Source organism: Globicephala melas, chromosome 2, assembly GCF_963455315.2.
Source record: "Globicephala melas chromosome 2, mGloMel1.2, whole genome shotgun sequence".
NCBI classification, from domain to species: Eukaryota; Metazoa; Chordata; class Mammalia; order Artiodactyla; family Delphinidae; genus Globicephala; species Globicephala melas.
This window is the reverse complement of record NC_083315.2, coordinates 50,391,059-50,410,145: the sequence shown is the minus strand read 5'-3', so window position 1 is coordinate 50,410,145 and position 19,087 is coordinate 50,391,059. Positions and strand designations below refer to the sequence as shown.

At 44.1% G+C, this 19,087-nt stretch overlaps 1 protein-coding gene across 4 annotated transcripts in view; it reads left to right on the top strand.

The window, feature by feature from the left end:
• ADAMTS17 (ADAM metallopeptidase with thrombospondin type 1 motif 17) overlaps window positions 1-19,087 on the top strand; it is a 350,614-nt gene that overhangs the window by 80,043 nt on the left and 251,484 nt on the right. For all 4 annotated transcript variants that reach the window (XM_030873117.2, XM_030873118.3, XM_060293908.1 and 1 more), the window contains 3 exons: window positions 7,287-7,370; window positions 8,078-8,235; window positions 15,719-15,762. In XM_030873117.2, coding sequence (XP_030728977.1) covers window positions 7,287-7,370; window positions 8,078-8,235; window positions 15,719-15,762 — 286 coding nt within the window. The remainder of the gene's footprint in view (window positions 1-7,286; window positions 7,371-8,077; window positions 8,236-15,718; window positions 15,763-19,087) is intronic.

Here is a 19,087-nt window from a genome sequence, read left to right as displayed (position 1 = left end):
CCATTTTCTAACATCCTTTGCAAAGGATTTAGTGCTGAAGTTGTGTAAACACTGGCTTTCCTTTTTTAATTCCTCAATTAATTTACTTCTGAAAAGCCTTTTGTATTCTAAGCATGTCACACAGATGTGGTGTCCTAAACTCTGGTAGAAAGTGTTTCTACATAAATGCAATTACATATTTACACCTCCCACACAGCCCACTGTGCTATGGGTGGTCCCCTTCAACTCCTCTCACATCTTGTCCTTCAAGGAGGAGGTATCAAGATGGAGCTGATAAAACAAGTGTGGTGGGAAAGAACTGTTCTGAGAGCGTGCTTGGCTGCTACAAACGACTTCACCTCTGAGCCCTGTTAAATCAGTCTTTAGAGCAACAGAAGAAGTGGCTGCTGTGAGAGCAGAGTCACTTTGGTCATTTTTGAGGACTTGTAAAGCATGGAAGCCAGTACTAAAACAACCCTGGCATTGTTGCAGGAAGGGGGATCCCTTCTGGGGCCCAAGAGTGGGCTCTTGTCTAACACTTGGAAATGAATTGACCAGGGAGACATGTGTGCTAACAAAGCAAGAGACTTTATTGGGAAGGGGCACCCAGGTGGAGAGCAGGAGGGTAAGGGAACCCAGGAGGACTGCTCTGCCACATGGCTCGCAGTCTCGGGTTTTATGATGATGGGATTAGTTTTCGGGTGGTCTCTGGCCAATCATTCTGACTCAGGATCCTTCTTGGTGGTGTGTGCATCGCTCAGCCAAGATGGATTCCAGCGAGGAGGATTCTGGGAGGTTGGTAGGACATATGGACTGGAGTCTCCTTTTGTCCTGAATTCTTCAGGTTGGTGGTGGCTTATTAGTTCCATGTTCCTTACTAGGACTTTCTGTCGTAAAACAACTCATGTAGATGGTTACTGTGGTGCCTGGCCAGGGTCGGCAGTTTCGGTCAGTGGTTCCCCTACCAGCATCATGCAGAGTGGTCCCGTTTTAAAACAAGGAATAAAGGAGCTTTGTAAATCACGGAGCAGTGAGCTTGGTTTTTGTATCAGTCAGGGGTTTTGATTATAAGCAGAAGAAACTAGATCTGGGATAACTGAAGCAGAAGAGGAAACATGTTTTTGGAGCCGTATACGGAGGAGCCCAGAATCAAAAGGAAGGCTGGGTCACCAGCCTCAGAACTGGGGGGAGGGTAAGGGTCAGGAGACTCAAGGGAGAGGGGCCAGGCAGCAGGAGAGAGCAAGGCTGAGTTCTGGCCAGGAGTATGGGCTGCAGTCTTGCTGCCACTGTTGTGTCCTGGGACCATCTCTCCACTGCCAGTGCCTCTCCAGGGCTTCTGTGGCAGGCAGAGTGAGTTTCCACTTGCTTTGGTTTCTACAGTGGAAAGAGGGTTCCTTCCTTTCTCCAGAGCTCACCCAGTGGGGAACTTTCCCCAATGAAAACAACATCTTTAGCCAAAAGAGAAAAGGAAATTTAAAAAATCCCAGCAAAGTGTCCAGACACTACACAGACCAAAGCATAAAAGAGGTTCACTCACATGACATATGATTCTATGGTTCCACTTTGGGGTATATACACAAAATGAATTGAAAGCAGAGTCTCCAAGAGATATTTGTTCATGGCAGCATTATTCACAAATAATTCACAAAAGGAGGAAGTAACCCAAATGTCCATTGAAGGATAAACAAAAATATATATGTGTACATATATACACAATAGAATATTATTCAACTTTAAAAAGGAAAGAAACTGATGCATGCTATGACATAGATGAACCTTGAGGACATTATGTTAAGGAAATAAGCCAATCACAAAAAGACAGGTTCTGTATGAGTCCACTCATAAGAGGTGCCTAGAGTAGTCAAATTCATAGAGACAGAAAGTAGTGGTGGTTGCTGGGGGCTGAGGGGAGAGGGGAATGAGAAGTTGTTGTTTAATGGGTGCAGAGGTCCAGTTTGGGAACATAAAAAAGCTCTGAAGGTGGATGGTGGTGATGGTAGCACAATAATGAGAATGTATTTAACACTACTGAACTGTATACTTAAAAATGGTTAAGATGGTAAATTTTATGTTATATGTTTTTTACCACAATAAAAAAAATGAGATGCACTCACTAATTCCATTCAGTTATATTTATTGGGTACCTAATGTGCGCTGGGGACGTCCTAGGGACTGGGGATCGAGTAGGGACCACAACAGGTCCCATCCTCATGGAGCTCATGTGGTGGCACCAACAGGCAGTACTCAACACACAAATCAGGGATTTGTGTGCAAATTTTATAAACTGCTATGCAAAGATCCAGGTGATAGCAAGTGACTGGGGCAGTCAGGGACACCTCTGTGATGAGTGACCCTCCACTTAGAAGGGAAGGCATTACACTGACATAAGGAGCCAGCCAGTGGGAGTCAGTCTGGCATTTGGGAGGCACAGGGAGAGGTGATTCCTGGTGGGTGATGGGGAGGGTGGGGCACAGTGAGAGGTGCTCCGGCCTCCCCCTCAGGGGTCAGGGCATGGAGAGCCAGCTTCACTGCATGTGCGACGGGGAAGCTGTGCAGGGGTCAAGTAGAAGAGTGGTATACACTGATTTGTGTTTTAAAAGATCCCTCCACCTGGCTCAGAGGGGTATAGAGTCCCACTGGGCTATGTGTCCCAGCAATCCGCTCACCTGTGCAGGAATGTGTGGAGGGAGAAACTTCAGCCAGACCTGTGTCTCTGAGCTGTCAGCAAGCCGCAGTGGGTGCCCTGAGTGGGCTTTGGTTGATTTTCCAAATATGCTGTAGTGCCTTTTTATGTATGTGACTTTATTTTCCTTTGGTTGGGGGTGGTGGTGACACAGAAGCAGGAATATTTTAAAGAACAAATTGCAGATGGAAACAGGTGGTGCTGACACTAGAAGCCGTGGGTTTGGGCAGCCAAATTGGAAAATGGGGCCACTTGAAAGAGCTTTGGTTGTTTTTAGCTTCCTTAACAACCACAGAATGGAATGAAAACCTGAGCCGCTCCAGGCAAGTTCTGTTTGGAGGAAGAATGACATCAATTTGACTCAATTACCATGTGAAACAGACAACAAGCCTCTCTGGTGAGCAGAGAAACTAGCAGCAGTGCTAGAGCGCTCACTGGTTCCCACACCCCCGTGGCCATGATGGGAAGCTGCTGGGGGCCTTGTGGAATGCAGATGGCTAGGCCCACCCCCCTCCACCGGGTTCTGATTCATGGGGTCTGGGGTGGGCTCCAGAATGCGTTTCCAAAATGTGCTCAGGCCATGTTGGTGCTGCTGCTTCAGGGACCCCTCTCAGAGGGACTGCTAGAGAATATAGCCCCCTCCAGGGTGCGGGTCTGGATGGGTGCGGCCTGCGATGTGAGGGAGTCACCTCCACTTCCCATCTGTCCCTGGGGAGGCCCTAAGTCACCAGGTAGGTGGTGCTCATGTGAAAACCCCACCTGGCATTGCGAACAGCTCCTCCCCACGTGCCCCCATCACCTGTCCCTGTCTACCCCTCCCTGACCGTGTCCCCTGTTGCCCAGCCAGGGGAGCCCTGCAGTGTGCTGCTGGCAGTGGGTCCACCCACTTGGCCCCCAGGCTGCCAAGGAAATGTGACAAATGAAGCTGGGGCTCTGAACACTTGCCAAGATGCAGCCAGAGCTGGATGCAGGAGACAGACTTTCCAGACAATTGGTTGTGCTGTTCCCTGCCCATCCAGGTGTCTCCCTAAACATCATGGGGCCGCTGCCTCCAAGACTCTCCTGAGTGTGAATTTCCATGGCAGAGGAGAACAGGGAGACTTCCTTACATGTCTTTGAGGCCTGCTGCTTTGTGTTCTGTGGCTGTCGTCGGATTCTCGTCTGGCTCGCCCGGCTCGGCACTGGGCCTTGAGGGAGATCCTGTGTGTCTGCCTGGCCCTGCGCTCTGCTGGGCTTTGTGGGAGCATTGTCTATTCAGGTGACAAGGTGCTTTAGCTGTGGTCGCTTCTGCCTGCTCTTCTGAACGTGGGCATCCCAGTTACACATCAAGGGGGGGTACCTTCCGGCAGGCTTACTAGAGAACGTTGTTCAGAGCATGAAGCTTCTTGTCTTAAATTAATTAATGAAAAAGTTTTAATTTGGTAAAATACACATAACAGGATTTACCATATAGTCATTTTTAAGTATACAGTTCAGTATCATTAATTATATTCACATTGTTGTGCAGTCAAACCTTAGAACTTTGTCATCTGGCAAGACGGAAACTCTACACTCATTAAACAACAGTTCCCCATCTCACCCTCCGTCCCAGCCTCTAGAGCATGAAGCTTTTCTCCCCCTCCAGCTCACATATTTTTTGTGTATTTGCTCCAAGAAAAGTACCTGAGCCTTTTGGGGTCACGGTACATGGGATGTGCAGAACTGTCCTCAGCCGGAGAGCGGGGGATTCTGATGAGGGAGTTTGTTTCTATAGCTTTGTCCTTCCTGAAACTTGCATCATTCCATTCAGGCTCTGTTCTTTATGCTGCTTTCAGGGGGCGTGTCAGAACATCACTGAGAATTGCTTTCCTGTGTTATTGCTTTAAACCCACAATATTCTTTAATGTCTTTGGCTGCCATTGCTGTTACAGGCATTGTTTAGATTGCACCTTGAAACCCTGTGTGACTTGAATTTTCTCCCTCATAATTTCAAGTTTTCATTCTTTCTAGTTTTCATGTTTTGAATTGAGGTTTTCCAATTTGGGCCCAATCCTAAGGCTGAATATTTCTGGAAAAATTTGATTTACAGCCGTTGGGTGGTTCTCAGAAAAAAGGAAAAAGTTATGTGCTTTTCCCTTCTTCACCCAGGTTTAAGGATAGGTAGTTAAGGTATGACTTCAGAATTGGCCTACAGATGGTCTAGTATAAAAAAAATGACTGCAATTTTGTCCTTGAGGAAAGAAAAAGTTTTGGGAGGGGGTAGTGAGAACAGAATAACTGAATATGTTGTATTTTTCCTTGTGGGAAAGAATATTAAATTACACAAAGATTCTGTTTTGCTTTAATAATAGTTTTCAAAGAGAAAAATCCAAGCACTGACACAGCTAATTCCTTTGTCACACAGATGCTCAAGCACTGTGCGTGCCTGGCTTCTGCCGCTTGTGTGCCCGACGCCGTGTCCAGCTTCACATGGCCTGAATTAACTGTGGCCACGCTGTTGGCTGTGGTCATTGCTTTATGTTGCTGCTGATGTACTGGAGAGAAAATTTTAATGCCCCTGCTAGAAAATTCTCCCTCTGGATTATGTCTGTCAGGAAAAAAAAAGCATATTCAAAACCAAGTGAAATAAGTTAGACAGAGAAAAACAAACACTGTATGATTTCACTTATATGTGGAATCTAAAAAACCTGAACTCATAGATACAGAAAACATATTGGTGGTTCCCAGAGTTGGGGGGTAGGGGTATGGGTAGAGGTGGTCAAAAGGTGCAAGCTTTTATTTGTAAGATAAATAAGGTCTGGAGATGTAAGATACAGCATGGTGACTATAGTTAACAGTACTGTGTGGTATATTTGAAAGTTGCTAAGAGAGTAGGTCTTAAAAGTTATTTCACAAGAAAAACAATTGTAATTATGTGAGGTGATGGATGTTAACAACTTATTGTGGTAATCATTTTGAGATATGTATATATTATATATACTATAATATATAGTATAATATATATAATCATGTTTTATACCTGAGTCTAATACAATGTTGTATATCAATTATATATCAATAACACTGAAGAAAAGGACATAATGAAACAAAATATTTTCCCAATTTAAAAAGAAAAGGGGGCTTCCCTGGTGGCGCAGTGGTGGAGAGTCTGCCTGCCGATGCAGGGGACATGGGTTCGTGCCCCAGTCTGGGAAGATCCCACATGCCGGGGAGCGGCTGGGCCCGTGAGCCATGGCCACTGAGCCTGTGCGTCCGGAGCCTGTGCTCCGCAACGGGAGAGGCCACAACAGTGAGAGGCCCACGTACCGCAAAAAAAAAAAAAAAAAAAAGAAAAGAAAAGCGAATATTTAAAAGATTTTTATCTCTTCCCTCTATATCTTACACTACTACTCTCATCACCTACTCCATTGTACCTCCCTGAATCCTGCTCTCTCCTGAGAAGGAACTCAGGAGGATCGTAATGATCTGGGGGTCCTCAAATCCTATGGTTCTCTTCTGTCTACGTCACCTTTCATTCCTTTGCCTTACTTGAGTTTTCCTATCTCTCTTCTCCTTGAATCCTTTGATTTCTTGATGTTGAGATCCTTATAATTAAGTTCTACCAACAAGAGGTGCAAAACTGAGAGGGGCATATCCTTTTCTGTTACTATAACTTTATTTCACTGACAAACTTTGGTTAGAATGAGGAATTCAGGGAAAAAAGGAATATGGCCTTTTTGGCTGGACAATCTGGATATGGATTGTAGTCATAGTTGACTGGCAGCGGGTCTTGAGCTGGTGGCTTTATGTCACTGAGTCGAGGTTGGTGGAGACACCAACCTTGATGGGTTGTGATGAGGGTTAGAGAAGATACAAGTTGACACGTGGCAGATGGCCACAGGCATGGACCTCCCCCATCCTTTCATAAAGATCCCCTTCACCTTCCCGCAGGAAACACCAGAATCAGCAGACATCCATTTCTGTTTTTCAAAATCACCTGTCCTATACATTTTTTTCAACCAACTGATTTCCAGTTTATCTTTGCATGTATATGTTTTTATGCACACGAGTGTGTGATTCCAGAGTTTTCTGTTTTACTTGTTTCTCTTGAGGAATTTATATTTATGGGAGTTTTTTGGACTCAGAAGGCCTTTTAAATAAAATCTGGGCTATATATCTCACATAAATGTATTTTTTTGTTCCAATAAGACTTTATTATGAACATTGAAATTGGAATTTCATATAATTACTCTTCTTTAGATTTTTTTTGTACTGCAAGAACACAGTTTAAAAATTTTTTTTTAAATTAATATAGTTTTTAATGAATAGAATTTATATTTCATTTTATAAATAAATACATTTATATTTTATTCATTTATATTTTGTGTTTTAGATTTATAGGAAAATTGAACAGGTAGTACAGAGAGTTCCCATACACAATTTCCCCTATTATTGACATTTTACATTAGTGTGGTATGTTTGTTATAACTAATGGACCAATATTGTTGCATTGTTATTAACTCAAGTCCATAGTTTGTGCAGATGTCCTTAGTTTTCACCTACTATCTTTTCTTTGTTCCAGGATCCCATCCAGGATACCGCTGTTGTTGTTGTTTTTATTTTTGTATTTATATCTCTATCTATTTCTTTTTTTCTCTCTTGACAGGTATTCAATATGTTTCAGCACCAGAGCCTTGGAATTAAAGTTAACATTCAAGTTACCAAGCTTGTCCTGCTACGACAGCGTCCTGTAAGTCCCCATCGGCACAGTAATGGAAAATGTAACTGGTCTCCAGGCTTCCTAGTTGCTGTTGAGCGCTGAGGAGGAGTCCAAGTGTTGTATTTTATCCTCCTTCCCTGGCTTTGCAGATGGCAACACTGTGCCCTGGGCCAGGGACCAGGGATGCCTGGTGCGAGGAGGACAGGTGCTGTTACTGGAGGCTTGGTGTGCGGTTAATCTGCTCAGAATCTCAGGGGAACCCTGAGCAGTGGGCCTGTGTGCCTCCCTCCTTCACTCCCGCATGTTTCATGGGTGCAAAGTTGATGGTGAGGTCTTTGGAATCATGGCTATTCTTCTGGAGCTATACCTGAGCTTCAGGCCAAATTTGGGTGCCCTGTAGCATCATTTTCTGGTCTTTTGATTGAGTGCGTTTCCTTATGAAAGTGTTACCTGCAGAGTTAAACAGTGAACGTGAGAACGTTGGGTGTGCTGTTCAGTTTGCCAAAAAGAAGAAAGCTTTTCTTTAATGACATAGTCTTCATTCGAACTTATAGATAAGGCCCCTGATGGCCTCTCTCTGGGTCTCTGCATCTTCCTACCAGCATTGTGGGCAGGTGACATTGAATGATGCCCCGGCGAGCAACTGTCTCCACCTTAACATCCACACTGTGGTCTGAGCATGAACTCTGGCTTCCCTGGGCATTTGCTTCTGTAACTGCCCCCCTGATTTCTTTTAGGCCAAATTGTCCATTGGGCATCATGGTGAGCGGTCCCTGGAGAGCTTCTGTCACTGGCAGAATGAGGAGTATGGAGGCGCACGGTACCTCGGCAACAATCAGGTTCCAGGAGGCAAGGACGATACGCCCCCCGTGGATGCTGCTGTATTCGTGACCAGGTAAAACTAGACTCTGCCCGGAGCTGCAAAGGAGAAAGGGAGGGCATTTTCCATTGGAGAGGACAGATGGCAATTTGCTAGGAATTCAGGCTTGGAAATCATGAATTTCCTTTGGGTCACATGTCCGAACCTTGGATTCCTCTTCAGTAAGATGGGGATAAATGATAGTCCTACCTCCAAGGTGTGAGGATTAAATGAGCACAGGAAGCACTTCTCACAGTGCCTGGCCCAAAGTAAGGACACAAGTGTTAGCTATTATTATTGCTATTCTTATCATTAATATAAAACTACGGAAATCCTAGTTACCCAAGACTCTTAAAACTTCCAAGAAAACTCATCTACTATCTCTTCCCAGCACCAAATATAATGCTTACTGGAAAGAGCTCATCTGTGTTTAAGGCTGCTTCCAAAGTGGGAGAAGTGAATACCCTGATTTTCCTGTGGAGAGAAGTCCATGCAAGCGTGTGGGTGCTGTGCACAGCCCATCCATGGGCACTCTTGGGACAACAGCAGTGGGCAGAGATGCCTGTGGAATTCACGTAGAGGCTCCATTTGAAGCAAGAAGCTGAGTTTCTTTATAGGCTACAGAGCTGGACTTACTCTTCCTGACTGAGAGGGAAGCCAAGGAGCCCGGCAGTGGACAATAGAAACCAAAGGCAGCTTTCTATGCAGATAGCAGCAATGTTATTTTAGTTTTCTAGGGCTGCAGTAACAAATTACCACAAAATGGGTGGCTTAAACAACAGAAATTTATTTTCTCACAGTTTTGGAGGCCAGGAGTCTGAAATCAAGGTGCGGGCAGGGCCGTGTCTCTCTGAAGGCTCAGGAGGGGAGGATCCTTCCGCCTTCTTCCTAACTTCCGGTGGTTGCTGCAATCCTGGGCATCCCTTGTCTTGTAGATGCATCACTCCAGTCTCCTCCTTCGTCACATGGTGTTCTCCCTGTGCCCACATTTCCTTCTTCGTGTAAGGACACCAGTCGTTGGATTGGGGCCCAGCTTAATCCAGTGTGACCTCATCTTAACTTGATTACATCTGCAGTGACCCTCTTTCCAAATAAGATTACATTCACAGGGACTGGATGTGGGGTTAGGACTTGAAAGTATCTTTTGGGGGACACAGTTCAACCCATGATAGGTATAGATGTGGCTATTTCATTTTTTCCCTATGTCTCAAATCTCTGTTAGAAAAATGGATTTTCCTTGGTTGTTTTACTTCAAAGATGTAAATAAAATGTGTTATGTGTTCACACCAAAATCCCCTTTTAGAAAATATGTGGAAATGTTTTGTGATAATTTAATCCATTAGGTTAAAATACAAAATTTTATTTTTTTGAATGAATATATCAACTTTGAATTTTAAGATTTTTTTTTTTAATTTATAGAAACTACTTCCAAAATTACATGCTTTCTTTTTCTCCGAGTTCAGAGAAAGGGAACAGTTTACCATGTCTTTAGCTTAAAGATAGCCTGCCCTTCTAAGAAGAGTTAAATCTGGTTTAAGACTTTGGTTTTGAGTCCAGAAGGGCTCTTATTTTGCATCTCTTGGGCCATAAACAACAAGCCCCTGGCCTGATGACATCCTGAAGGTAGCTGGGGATGATCTGTGACCCCAGCTTCAGGCACCCTGTACCAGGCAATGTAGCACCCTAGGGTTCTCCTCTTAAAAAAACCCAGAACATGCACACTGCCACCATCAGACACCAACTAGATGCCTCATCACTCTTGTAGATGATTCATCAATTGCCAACCCTAAAGGGTTAAAATGTGATCTGTAGCTCACTGATCCATTATGAGAACACTTGCTGCTTCTACAGGATGTGATTAAATGTATAATGGAACATTTGAGAAGTCTATTCAATAATTCTGATTGCCAACATTGGCTGGTGGTCTACCAGGAACCAAGGACAAGGCGTGAGCATGACCTTGTACTTGCCTTAGATCTGGGTTTGCCCACCCTGGTGAGTGCTGGGAAGCCCTAGGTACCACCTCTCCCAGCAGCTCTGGCTCCCACACTCACTGGCCAGAGGCTGCCATGGCTCAAGGCACTTTGAAATAGCTTTTGGAGCCTATGGGGCTTTCCATAAAGCACTGAGGATTACAGTATTGGTCTTATGGCTACCACCCTTTGAGAGTGGATTTGATTTGTGGGGCAGGCAGAAGTCCTTGGAAACCATATCTATATGTGACTATAAATTAATGTGATTGATTTTCCAAATGATAATTAAATGAGGACTAAAGACCTTTCCTAGAGAGGAGCTCTAAATAACATCATCTTTGGAATATGCAGCTAAACGTCCAAGGTTATTACTTTGAAAGTGGTTTGTGTAAATACTGTATCAAATGTATAAATTCTGGTGTTTTGTTAAAAATAATAACCTATGGGAATTTTCCCTGTATTGCTTCTTTGCTTTCCTGCTGTTTCCTTTCTTGTCTGGGTAGAGAAAACACTTGCAAGTGATCTTGGTTTGGGAACGACTAACTTTTTTCCAGAGGCAGTAGATGTTACCAAAATTAGTGTAGACAAAACTTCTGGGTTAGCCTTTTTACAAAACGCCATCAGAGAGACTGAAGGCACCCTCAGCCTGAGAATGCTGTCCATTAGGCTTTATATTTTCCTTTCTCTTTTTCCTGTCTCCTAACAGCTTATTTACCATACTGGAAATATTTTTGCATAAAAATGTTCTTTACATCTCACACCCATTAGGATGCCTGAGTTTTTAAAAAAACTCAAACAACAGAAAATAACAAGTGTTGGTGAGGGTGTGGAAACATTGGAACCCTTGTACCCTGTTGGTAGGAATGTAAAATGGTACAGCCACTGTGGAAAACAGTATGCAATTCCTCCAAAAATTAAAAATAGAACTACCATATGATCCAGCAACTCCACTTCTGGGTATATATCCAAAAGGATTTTGAAGAAATTCATACACCTATATTCATAGTAGCATTAGTAATAATAGATAAAATGTGGAAGCAACCCAAGTGTCCATCAGTGGATAAATGAGTAAACGAAATGTGGTGTTTCCATACAAATGGAATATTATTCAGCCTTAAGAAGGAAGGAAATTCTAACACTAGTTACAACGTGGATGAACCTGGAGGACATTTTGCTGAGTGAAATAAACCAGTCATAAAAGGACAAATCCTTTGTGATCCCATTTATATGACATACCTAGAAAGTTAAATTCATTGAGACAGAAATGGTAGTGGCCAGGAGCTGTGGGGAGGAGGGAATAGGGAGCTGTTTAATGGATATAGAATTTCACTTTTGCAAGATGAAAAGAGTTCTGGAGATTAGTTGCACAGCAATGTGAATATACTCAACACTACAGAACTGTGAACTTAATAATGGTTAAGATGGTAAATTTTACGTGTATTTTACCACAATAAAAAACTTTTAAAATGTTCTTTTCTAACTAAGCACATTGAAGGGGGTGGTCCTGATTGCAAGCGGGTGTTTCTGAGTGGGGAGGCTGGGGAGGCAGATGCCTTGTGGCCCGGGAAAGCCAGGTTTCTTCAGATGCAGGCAGAGCCAATGCGAAGGCCTCCATCCCGCTCTGTCACCTGCAGCCAGCCCAGGACCCTGTGTTGTCTCTCTCCATTTCGAGCCATCTTGATCCCTCTCACTTCTGTGGGGAGCTGCTGGACTGAACTGATTGGTGCCGTCTGTCCTCTGGGTCCTCACAGACGTTAAACTCAAGACCTCCCATGAGGATGGGGTGGCAGTGATGGAGTCGGGGCTGGAAGCCAATTTGGCTGAGAAGCAACGTTTAATAATTAGAGGCTGAGAGCTGCAGTTCCTTAGGTTGGGATAATAATGGACTGATGTTTTCACAGGGAAATTGGGTGTGAGGCAGTTGCTGCTCTGGAGAAGCAGTCCTTTCCTCCCAGAGTAATCCAAGCTGAGGGTCTAATTGGAGGCCGCACAGGCCAACGGTGTTTAGGGGCCGGCGTCCTCAGGTCTTGGGACTGGCTGATGTGAGGGTTTCTTCTCTTTTTGTTTTCCTTCCGGGCTGTGGCTGAGCCCGAGAGTGTATCCTCCTGGACGCCCACCAACCATACAGATGGCCAGTTGCCAAGATGTGAGCATGACATCGCGTCCAACAGAAGCTGCTGAGCAGGGAGCGGCGGGAGCTGCATATCCAGCAGCTGCAGCCGTGTGTAGGGCCAGCAAAGACCTCTTAGTAGACTGAGTTTGGGGGCCATATGGGACCCGCACAGACTGGACTTCAGGGGACTTCAACACCTGGCACAGCCTTGCCTTTGGCTCCACATGTCCTCCAGAAAGCCAGGAATTTTACCCCGCAAACCCAGGTCTATTCTCCTGGGAGACACCTGGAGCAACATGCATGGCCAGCCCAGAGTGCGACCACCAGGATGTCCAGCTGTCCCTCCACCTTCCCTTCCCATGTAATTCCACCCAGTCCCAGGGACGGTCCTCCCTCAACCTTTGGCCTTGCTCATGTGACAGCTTGGTGGGTACCTGTGGTGTTACGTTTTTCTGGGTTTCCAAACACAGGGGAGAGACAAGGCCACTGATGAGCTGACAGGGCACATTGAAAGTGATCTGGAAATGTATGCCGGTCGTTTAGTAAAGGAGCCAGTATTCATTAAACCCCAACTGTATGCCAGGCAATAGGTTATCCACAGGACTAGCTATGTAACTTGTGGTTCCCAGTGCAGAATGAAAACTCGGGACACCATGTTAAAAAATTCTTAAGAATTTCAAGATGTTGAGAGCAGAGCGGTAAAGCAGGTTGGGGGATGGGAGGCTTCTGAGTGAGGGGCCTGCGTGATGGCACAGCTCACACATCCACGGAGCCCGCTCTGGCCTGTAGATCTGCGCAGCCTTCCTTCTGTTGAGGAACAAACAGCAGAATGTGAATGTGAACAGACTGAGAGGCTGGAGAGCTGCATTGGTACCTTTTTTTTTGATTCCCCAGTTGACCCCTGCAGCCCCAACATGTGGGTTTGGCATGAGTTTGCAGTGGGAGCCAGGGTACCTGGAGATGAAGGTGACCCTGCAGGCAGAAGGCTTGCTTTTCTTTTTCTGAGAAAGGACCTTGAACAGGCAGGGGAGAGAAGATTCAAATTTTGGCGACCCTTTCAAGCCAGGCCTCTAATTGAGCTTGACTCACATATGGTGAGCCCACCATATGTCCTCCCACTTCCTTAGGAGAAACAGAGGGTGACGCTGCAGCGTCCATCACTTGAGACCACACATTTCCTTCCAGGGAAGCCGGGGGATGAGAGAACACACAATGCCCTGTTAGCCATCTTCCTCCAAGCTGGCCAGAGAGACAGCTAGAAGGAGCTGGGGCCAGTCCCCTCAGCAGCCCTGTTCAGTCTGTTTAGTTCTCTTCTGTGGGACTGATGGCCACACACCCTTTCTCCCTTTGCCCAGGTGAGGCAATGCGATGATGCTTTCAACACTTTTAGTTGCTCAATCTGGGAAACCCTGGAGCAAGATCTCAGGCCAGTCTGTCTGTGTGTGTCTCTGTGTGTGTGTGTGTGTGTGTGTGTGTGTGTGTGTGTGTGTGTGTGTGTGTGTGTGTGTGTGTGTGTGTGTGTGTGTGTGTGTGTGAAGGGTGTCAGATCAAGAATGTTGAGTTGGGGTTAGTTAGATACCAGACCAGTGAACATATTTATGTCCCTAATTTTATTTGTTTGTTTTCTTCTCTGCCTGTGTGTCTTCCTTGCCACCCTCTACTGCCTGTTAATTAGTCTTCTGAAAGGTCGTCCTTGACAGAAAAATCAAGGCACGAATCTTCCATTTTCCTATGGCTATTCCATCTCCATTTCTATGGAGGCTCCCTTGATCTTGGAGGGGGTTATGAAAAGCCTGAGGGTCTTGAAGCCTTCCTTTTTCCTTTGTTAAAATTATTTTAAAATCGATTACCAAAATATATACGTTCATTATGAAAAAATTAGAGACGCAGTCAGCAAAACCCATGTGGGCTGCTTAGTTGATTGGCCCAGCTCCTTCTAGCTGTCTCTCTGGCCAGCTTCAGGGCCACCTCTTCAAAGCTGTCACACCCATGCCAGCTGCCCTTTCCTCTGGGCTCACAGGATGTCCAGGGTGCCTGGCAAGACTTCTTGGCCTGAGGCAGTGGCCTGGACCAGGAAATTCTGTACATCAGAACCCCAAGTGGAATCTTTTAAACCTACAGATCTGGCCTCTGCGGGTCTAGTGGGTGGGTAGAGTCTTTGACAACTTTCAGGCCAGCCTGAAGCAGAGCCAGGGCTGGGAACAAGCAGGTTTTGCTCCACTCACATGGACATTCACATAGTGCTGAGAGGCGTTAGACATGGGTTACATTATGGAGGCAAATAGGATAGAATGTGCTGTGGTTTGGAGTGGAGGTAAAAGGAAAGCTGATGATATTACATTACCTTCTTGTCATTGTCCCCAGTGTGAATGGCAGATCAGATCCTTCCGTGAGAATAGATTTTTGACAGAGAGTAGGAGAGGAATTGAGGACACTGAATGCCGAGGTGGGGATGGAGTGTCAGAAAGGGGAAGGTATTATCTCATGAGGGAAGGCGATGTGTGACCCATCCAGGACCTGCCACTTTCACTGACAACTTTGCTTAGTGCCAGCCTGACCCATTTTTCTTCCCAGAGAATTTTTTAAAAGTGAAATGAGAAGAGGTGCCTTCAGAACACACCTTTTCAACCTGAAGCTGCACTGGAGTGTGTTTAGAGAGATGCAGATGAGTGGGTGCTTTCTACCAGTCCCCACGGTATGCCATGAGAAGATGAACTGCTGTTCTCACCCAGTCCTGGGCAAGATACCTCCCCAGCCAGCGCTCTCGTCAGCTCCCAACTAGGGAACTTATGGGCAGAATAGTGGGAATGCTCTGGTTTTGGAAAAGAATGGCCCAGATTCCTCATTTCATACCTCACAGGCCAGAGGAAGGCCATTGTACTTGCAGAACTGAGGCTGGAACAGATTTCGAGCATCTTTGCTGTTTCATTTGTCCACAGCCACACACCTGGGAGATCCTAGGGAGCTTTAAAGAATATAAGTTTTAGAAAAGACTTTTTTGTTGTGTTCTCATGTAAGTGATACATGGTCATTCCAGCATCTAAAACCAGTTGCTGCCCAAGTAGAGTAACTTAGGAAGTCACTATAGTTTGATGATATTGACTAATAATGATATCTGATACATGACTTGGTAAACATCTTCTGAAACTTTCAGCGTTGGAAGGAGTCCTTCCAGCAACTGAGTGTTATTTATGGAATATTTCAGCTGTGAAAGGAGGATCTTACATGGGGTAACTGGGCCTACCAGTTGGAAATGTGGTTAATCTTGGCAAATGCTGCTAGTTATTTTTCATTATAACAGGTGGCAACTAAAGTGATAACTTTGTTATGGGCAAGATGAGTAATCAAGATTAATTAGACTAATTGACAATGTTTTCTTCTCCCATTCTTGGAGGTACTACACATCTGACTTTCTTTTTTTAAAATTTTTTAGGACAGATTTCTGCGTACACAAAGATGAACCTTGTGACACCGTTGGTAAGTTTAGAGTTAAAATAGTAACTCTATACCCTGTGATAATGTGGACACTTGATAACACAGTCTGAAGGAGCCATCCTCAAACAAACTCAGCCTTTTCTGTTACCTCTTTTTGGTAAATTTGGTTTCTGATTTTATTTTACTTTTCTTCTTTCCTAAAAAGTTTTGTAGTTGCTTATGGCAGAAGGCATCTAGACAAAGGGTTAGTAAGGAAGATATGAAAAGTTCAACCAAAGGAAGGAACCCTCAGGCTGTCCCGAAGTGACTGTAGTTGGGTTGCATTTGTCTCTGAGCCTCTTGATCACCAGTGCAGGAGGGGGACCTCGCTGAATTACACGATTGTCATGAGACATAAGCTTCACCAAGTGTCATAAGAGGTGAAGTGTGACTGCAGGGTTGTGGGACTAGTGTCCTTCCACAGCCTTGGCATCAGGCTCATCGCTTTCTGGTCAAACGGAAGTGATGCTGACACGTAGTGCTGGCAAACACAGTTTCCCTCTCCCCCTGCCCTTCTACCTACACCTCCTCCCCCACCTTCCCCTTCACTTGCCATTTCCTTTCTCTCCTATCTTCAGTTATATCTGGCTTGCTCTTGAGCTCTAATAGGTTTCAAATTGGAACCAGTCTTTGAGTGTAGGAATAGAGCACTTGGTTAACAGAAACCAATTTTGTCTGCTATAGCACAAACTCTATTCACTAAGAGGTTGATATATTGCACCACCAAAAGCAAGGTTTGGAATTGAATGTGCTTAGAATTGTAGGAAAATTGAAGGAAAACAGTATAGGATTGAATATATATTATTGTGGAATTCAAACGTTAAAAACCTGTGCTTCCCGTGGAGTACTGGCAGCGGGTAATCCCAGGCCTTCTCTCTGGCTCTGCCAGGTACAAGCTGGGTGACGTTCAGTAAATCTCCATAATCCATAAAATGGTCACTGTGGACTAGGTGACTTACAAGGTCTTTCCAAATCTAGTAGAATGATAGCTAGCATTTATGTCCCATTTTAGAGTTTCAAAATGATTTTTTATACTATACTTTGGCAATCCTCTAGACAAATCTGAGAACTAGGTGTTAAAAACCAAGTAACCAATCTGTGCTTCGTTATTTGGGGGCTGTCTCCATAACAGAATTACTAGGCAAATGCAATGTGAAGTAAGCTTTGATAGAGGGTTAGCTGATGCCTGAGTCTAGTTGGGGCTGTAGAGGACTGGTATATGTCCATATCTGTCCACTGCCATGGCTGCCAAGGCTGGTGCTATCCAGAGGACTGGCTACTTCTTCCCAGTGTTCACAGCTCAGCTCTGACGCCTCCACACTTCACCCAGGAGGGGCTTCTGCTCCCTGCCCCTCCTCTCCCTATGCTTGCCCCTGCGGAGACATGAATCCGTCGTACTGCCCTTGTCTGCACATCTTCCTTGGAAGACTGTGCTACACAGAGCAGAGTCCGGCTTTAACCCATGTGTCATATCCTTCAGCGCCTGGCACAGGGCTGGAGAGGCTGAGTCGCCACTGTTGATCCAATGAAGGAATAAACGAATGAATGCAGATGAAGGAACTGCAGTATTTTTGAGTAGTGTGCATCTAATGACCTGGTTTTCTTTCATGTGATTTAGAGCCAGCTTTAATTTTCTTTTGAATATGTAACTTTCATATCTGTGCAGACAGCTAGCTCTCTCAAGGATCCTTCCCTCCTCTAAACCACATCACCACACTACTTGTATTCGTCTGCTAGTGTGGCTATAACAAATACCACAGACTGGGAGGCTTAAACAACAGAAATTTATTGTCTCACAGTTCTGAGGGCTTGTTCAAAATTAAAGTGTCAGCAGGGTTGATTTCTCCTGAAGCCTTTCGCCTTGGCTTGTAGATGGCCGTCTTCTCCCTGTGTCCTCACATGGTCTTCCTTCTATGTATGCCTGTGTCCTAATCTCCTCTTTTTATAAGGATACCACTTATATTGGATCAGAACCCCTCTCTTATGACCTCATTTAATCTTAATTACCTCTTCAAAGTCCCCATCTCCAAATACATTCACACTACGGGTTATGGCTTCAACTTACGGTTTTTTGGGGAAAACAATCACAAAACCTACATGGTGTTTTGTTAGTACACATTTGTCTTAATGTGTCATAATTTACTTGTACATATTATCAAGTCAGTAAGAATAATGGGTAACTTGATAAAAATAATTTAAAAACTGGGCTTATGGCAATCTTATAGCAGTCTCATCCAATTTATTTCTGTATTTTTTTACCTTTATATTTTGAAATAATTATAGAATTTCTTAAAGTTGTCAAAATAGTACAGAGAAGTCTCATACCAATCATCCAGCTTCTATGGTAACATCTTATGTAACTATAGTGGATTTCCGAAACCAGGAAATTGATTGGCACCATGCAGTCAACTAAACTACAGATCTTACTCAGGTTTCACTGGTTTTGCATGCACTTATTTTTGGTTATGTTTTTACCTATTGTTCCATGACATTTTATCACATGTGTGAATTTGTCCATCCACCTTAACAATCAGGAACAAAACTGGTCCATCCCCTCCAAGCAGCTCCCTCGGGCTGGCCTTATAGAATCACCCTCTCCTTCCCTCCCTTTCCCTAACCTTGGTTACTACTTATCTGTAATCCATCATTGTAATTTTGTCATTCCAGCATCCAATTTATTTTTGTATTTTGATTCCACAGAATGGAAAAATAATCTGAATCACATAAATATGTGGTTGCCAATGCTAAGAGATTTTGAACAGCTGCCTTCAAATCTCAGGATCCAACTCTAGCAGGAAGGGCTGTGCCCTGAGTTTTTTAGAAAATGAGATAATCTGGTACCTTGAGAAACTGGGAAAACTTGGGGGTTATCAACATCTTATGTTTGGTATATAATAGTGTTTTTTGTTTGCTTTGTTGTTTTAATTAGAATAAAACTTACAGATAGTAAAGAGTACAAATCTTGATGGATTTTAAAAATTTATGCCTATACTTGTTTTTTAGTTTATCTCTTATTTATTGAAATAGTTTTAAAGGAGTGTTTTGAATTCTGTTTTAATCTATTTTTTAAAATTGTGGTAAAATATATATAACATAAAATTTACCATCCTAATCATTTTTTTAGTGGACAGTTCAGTGGCATTAAGTACACCCACATTGTTGTATAATCATATGCCTGTATTCTCAGACAACTACTCAGATTAAGATATGGAATGTTCTCAGCCCCAAGAAGGTTCCCTCATGCCTCCTCCAAGTCCCCCAGAGATATGCCCCCAAAGGTAACCTACTGTTGTAAATGTTTTAATCACTGTTTTTATAATAGTTTAAT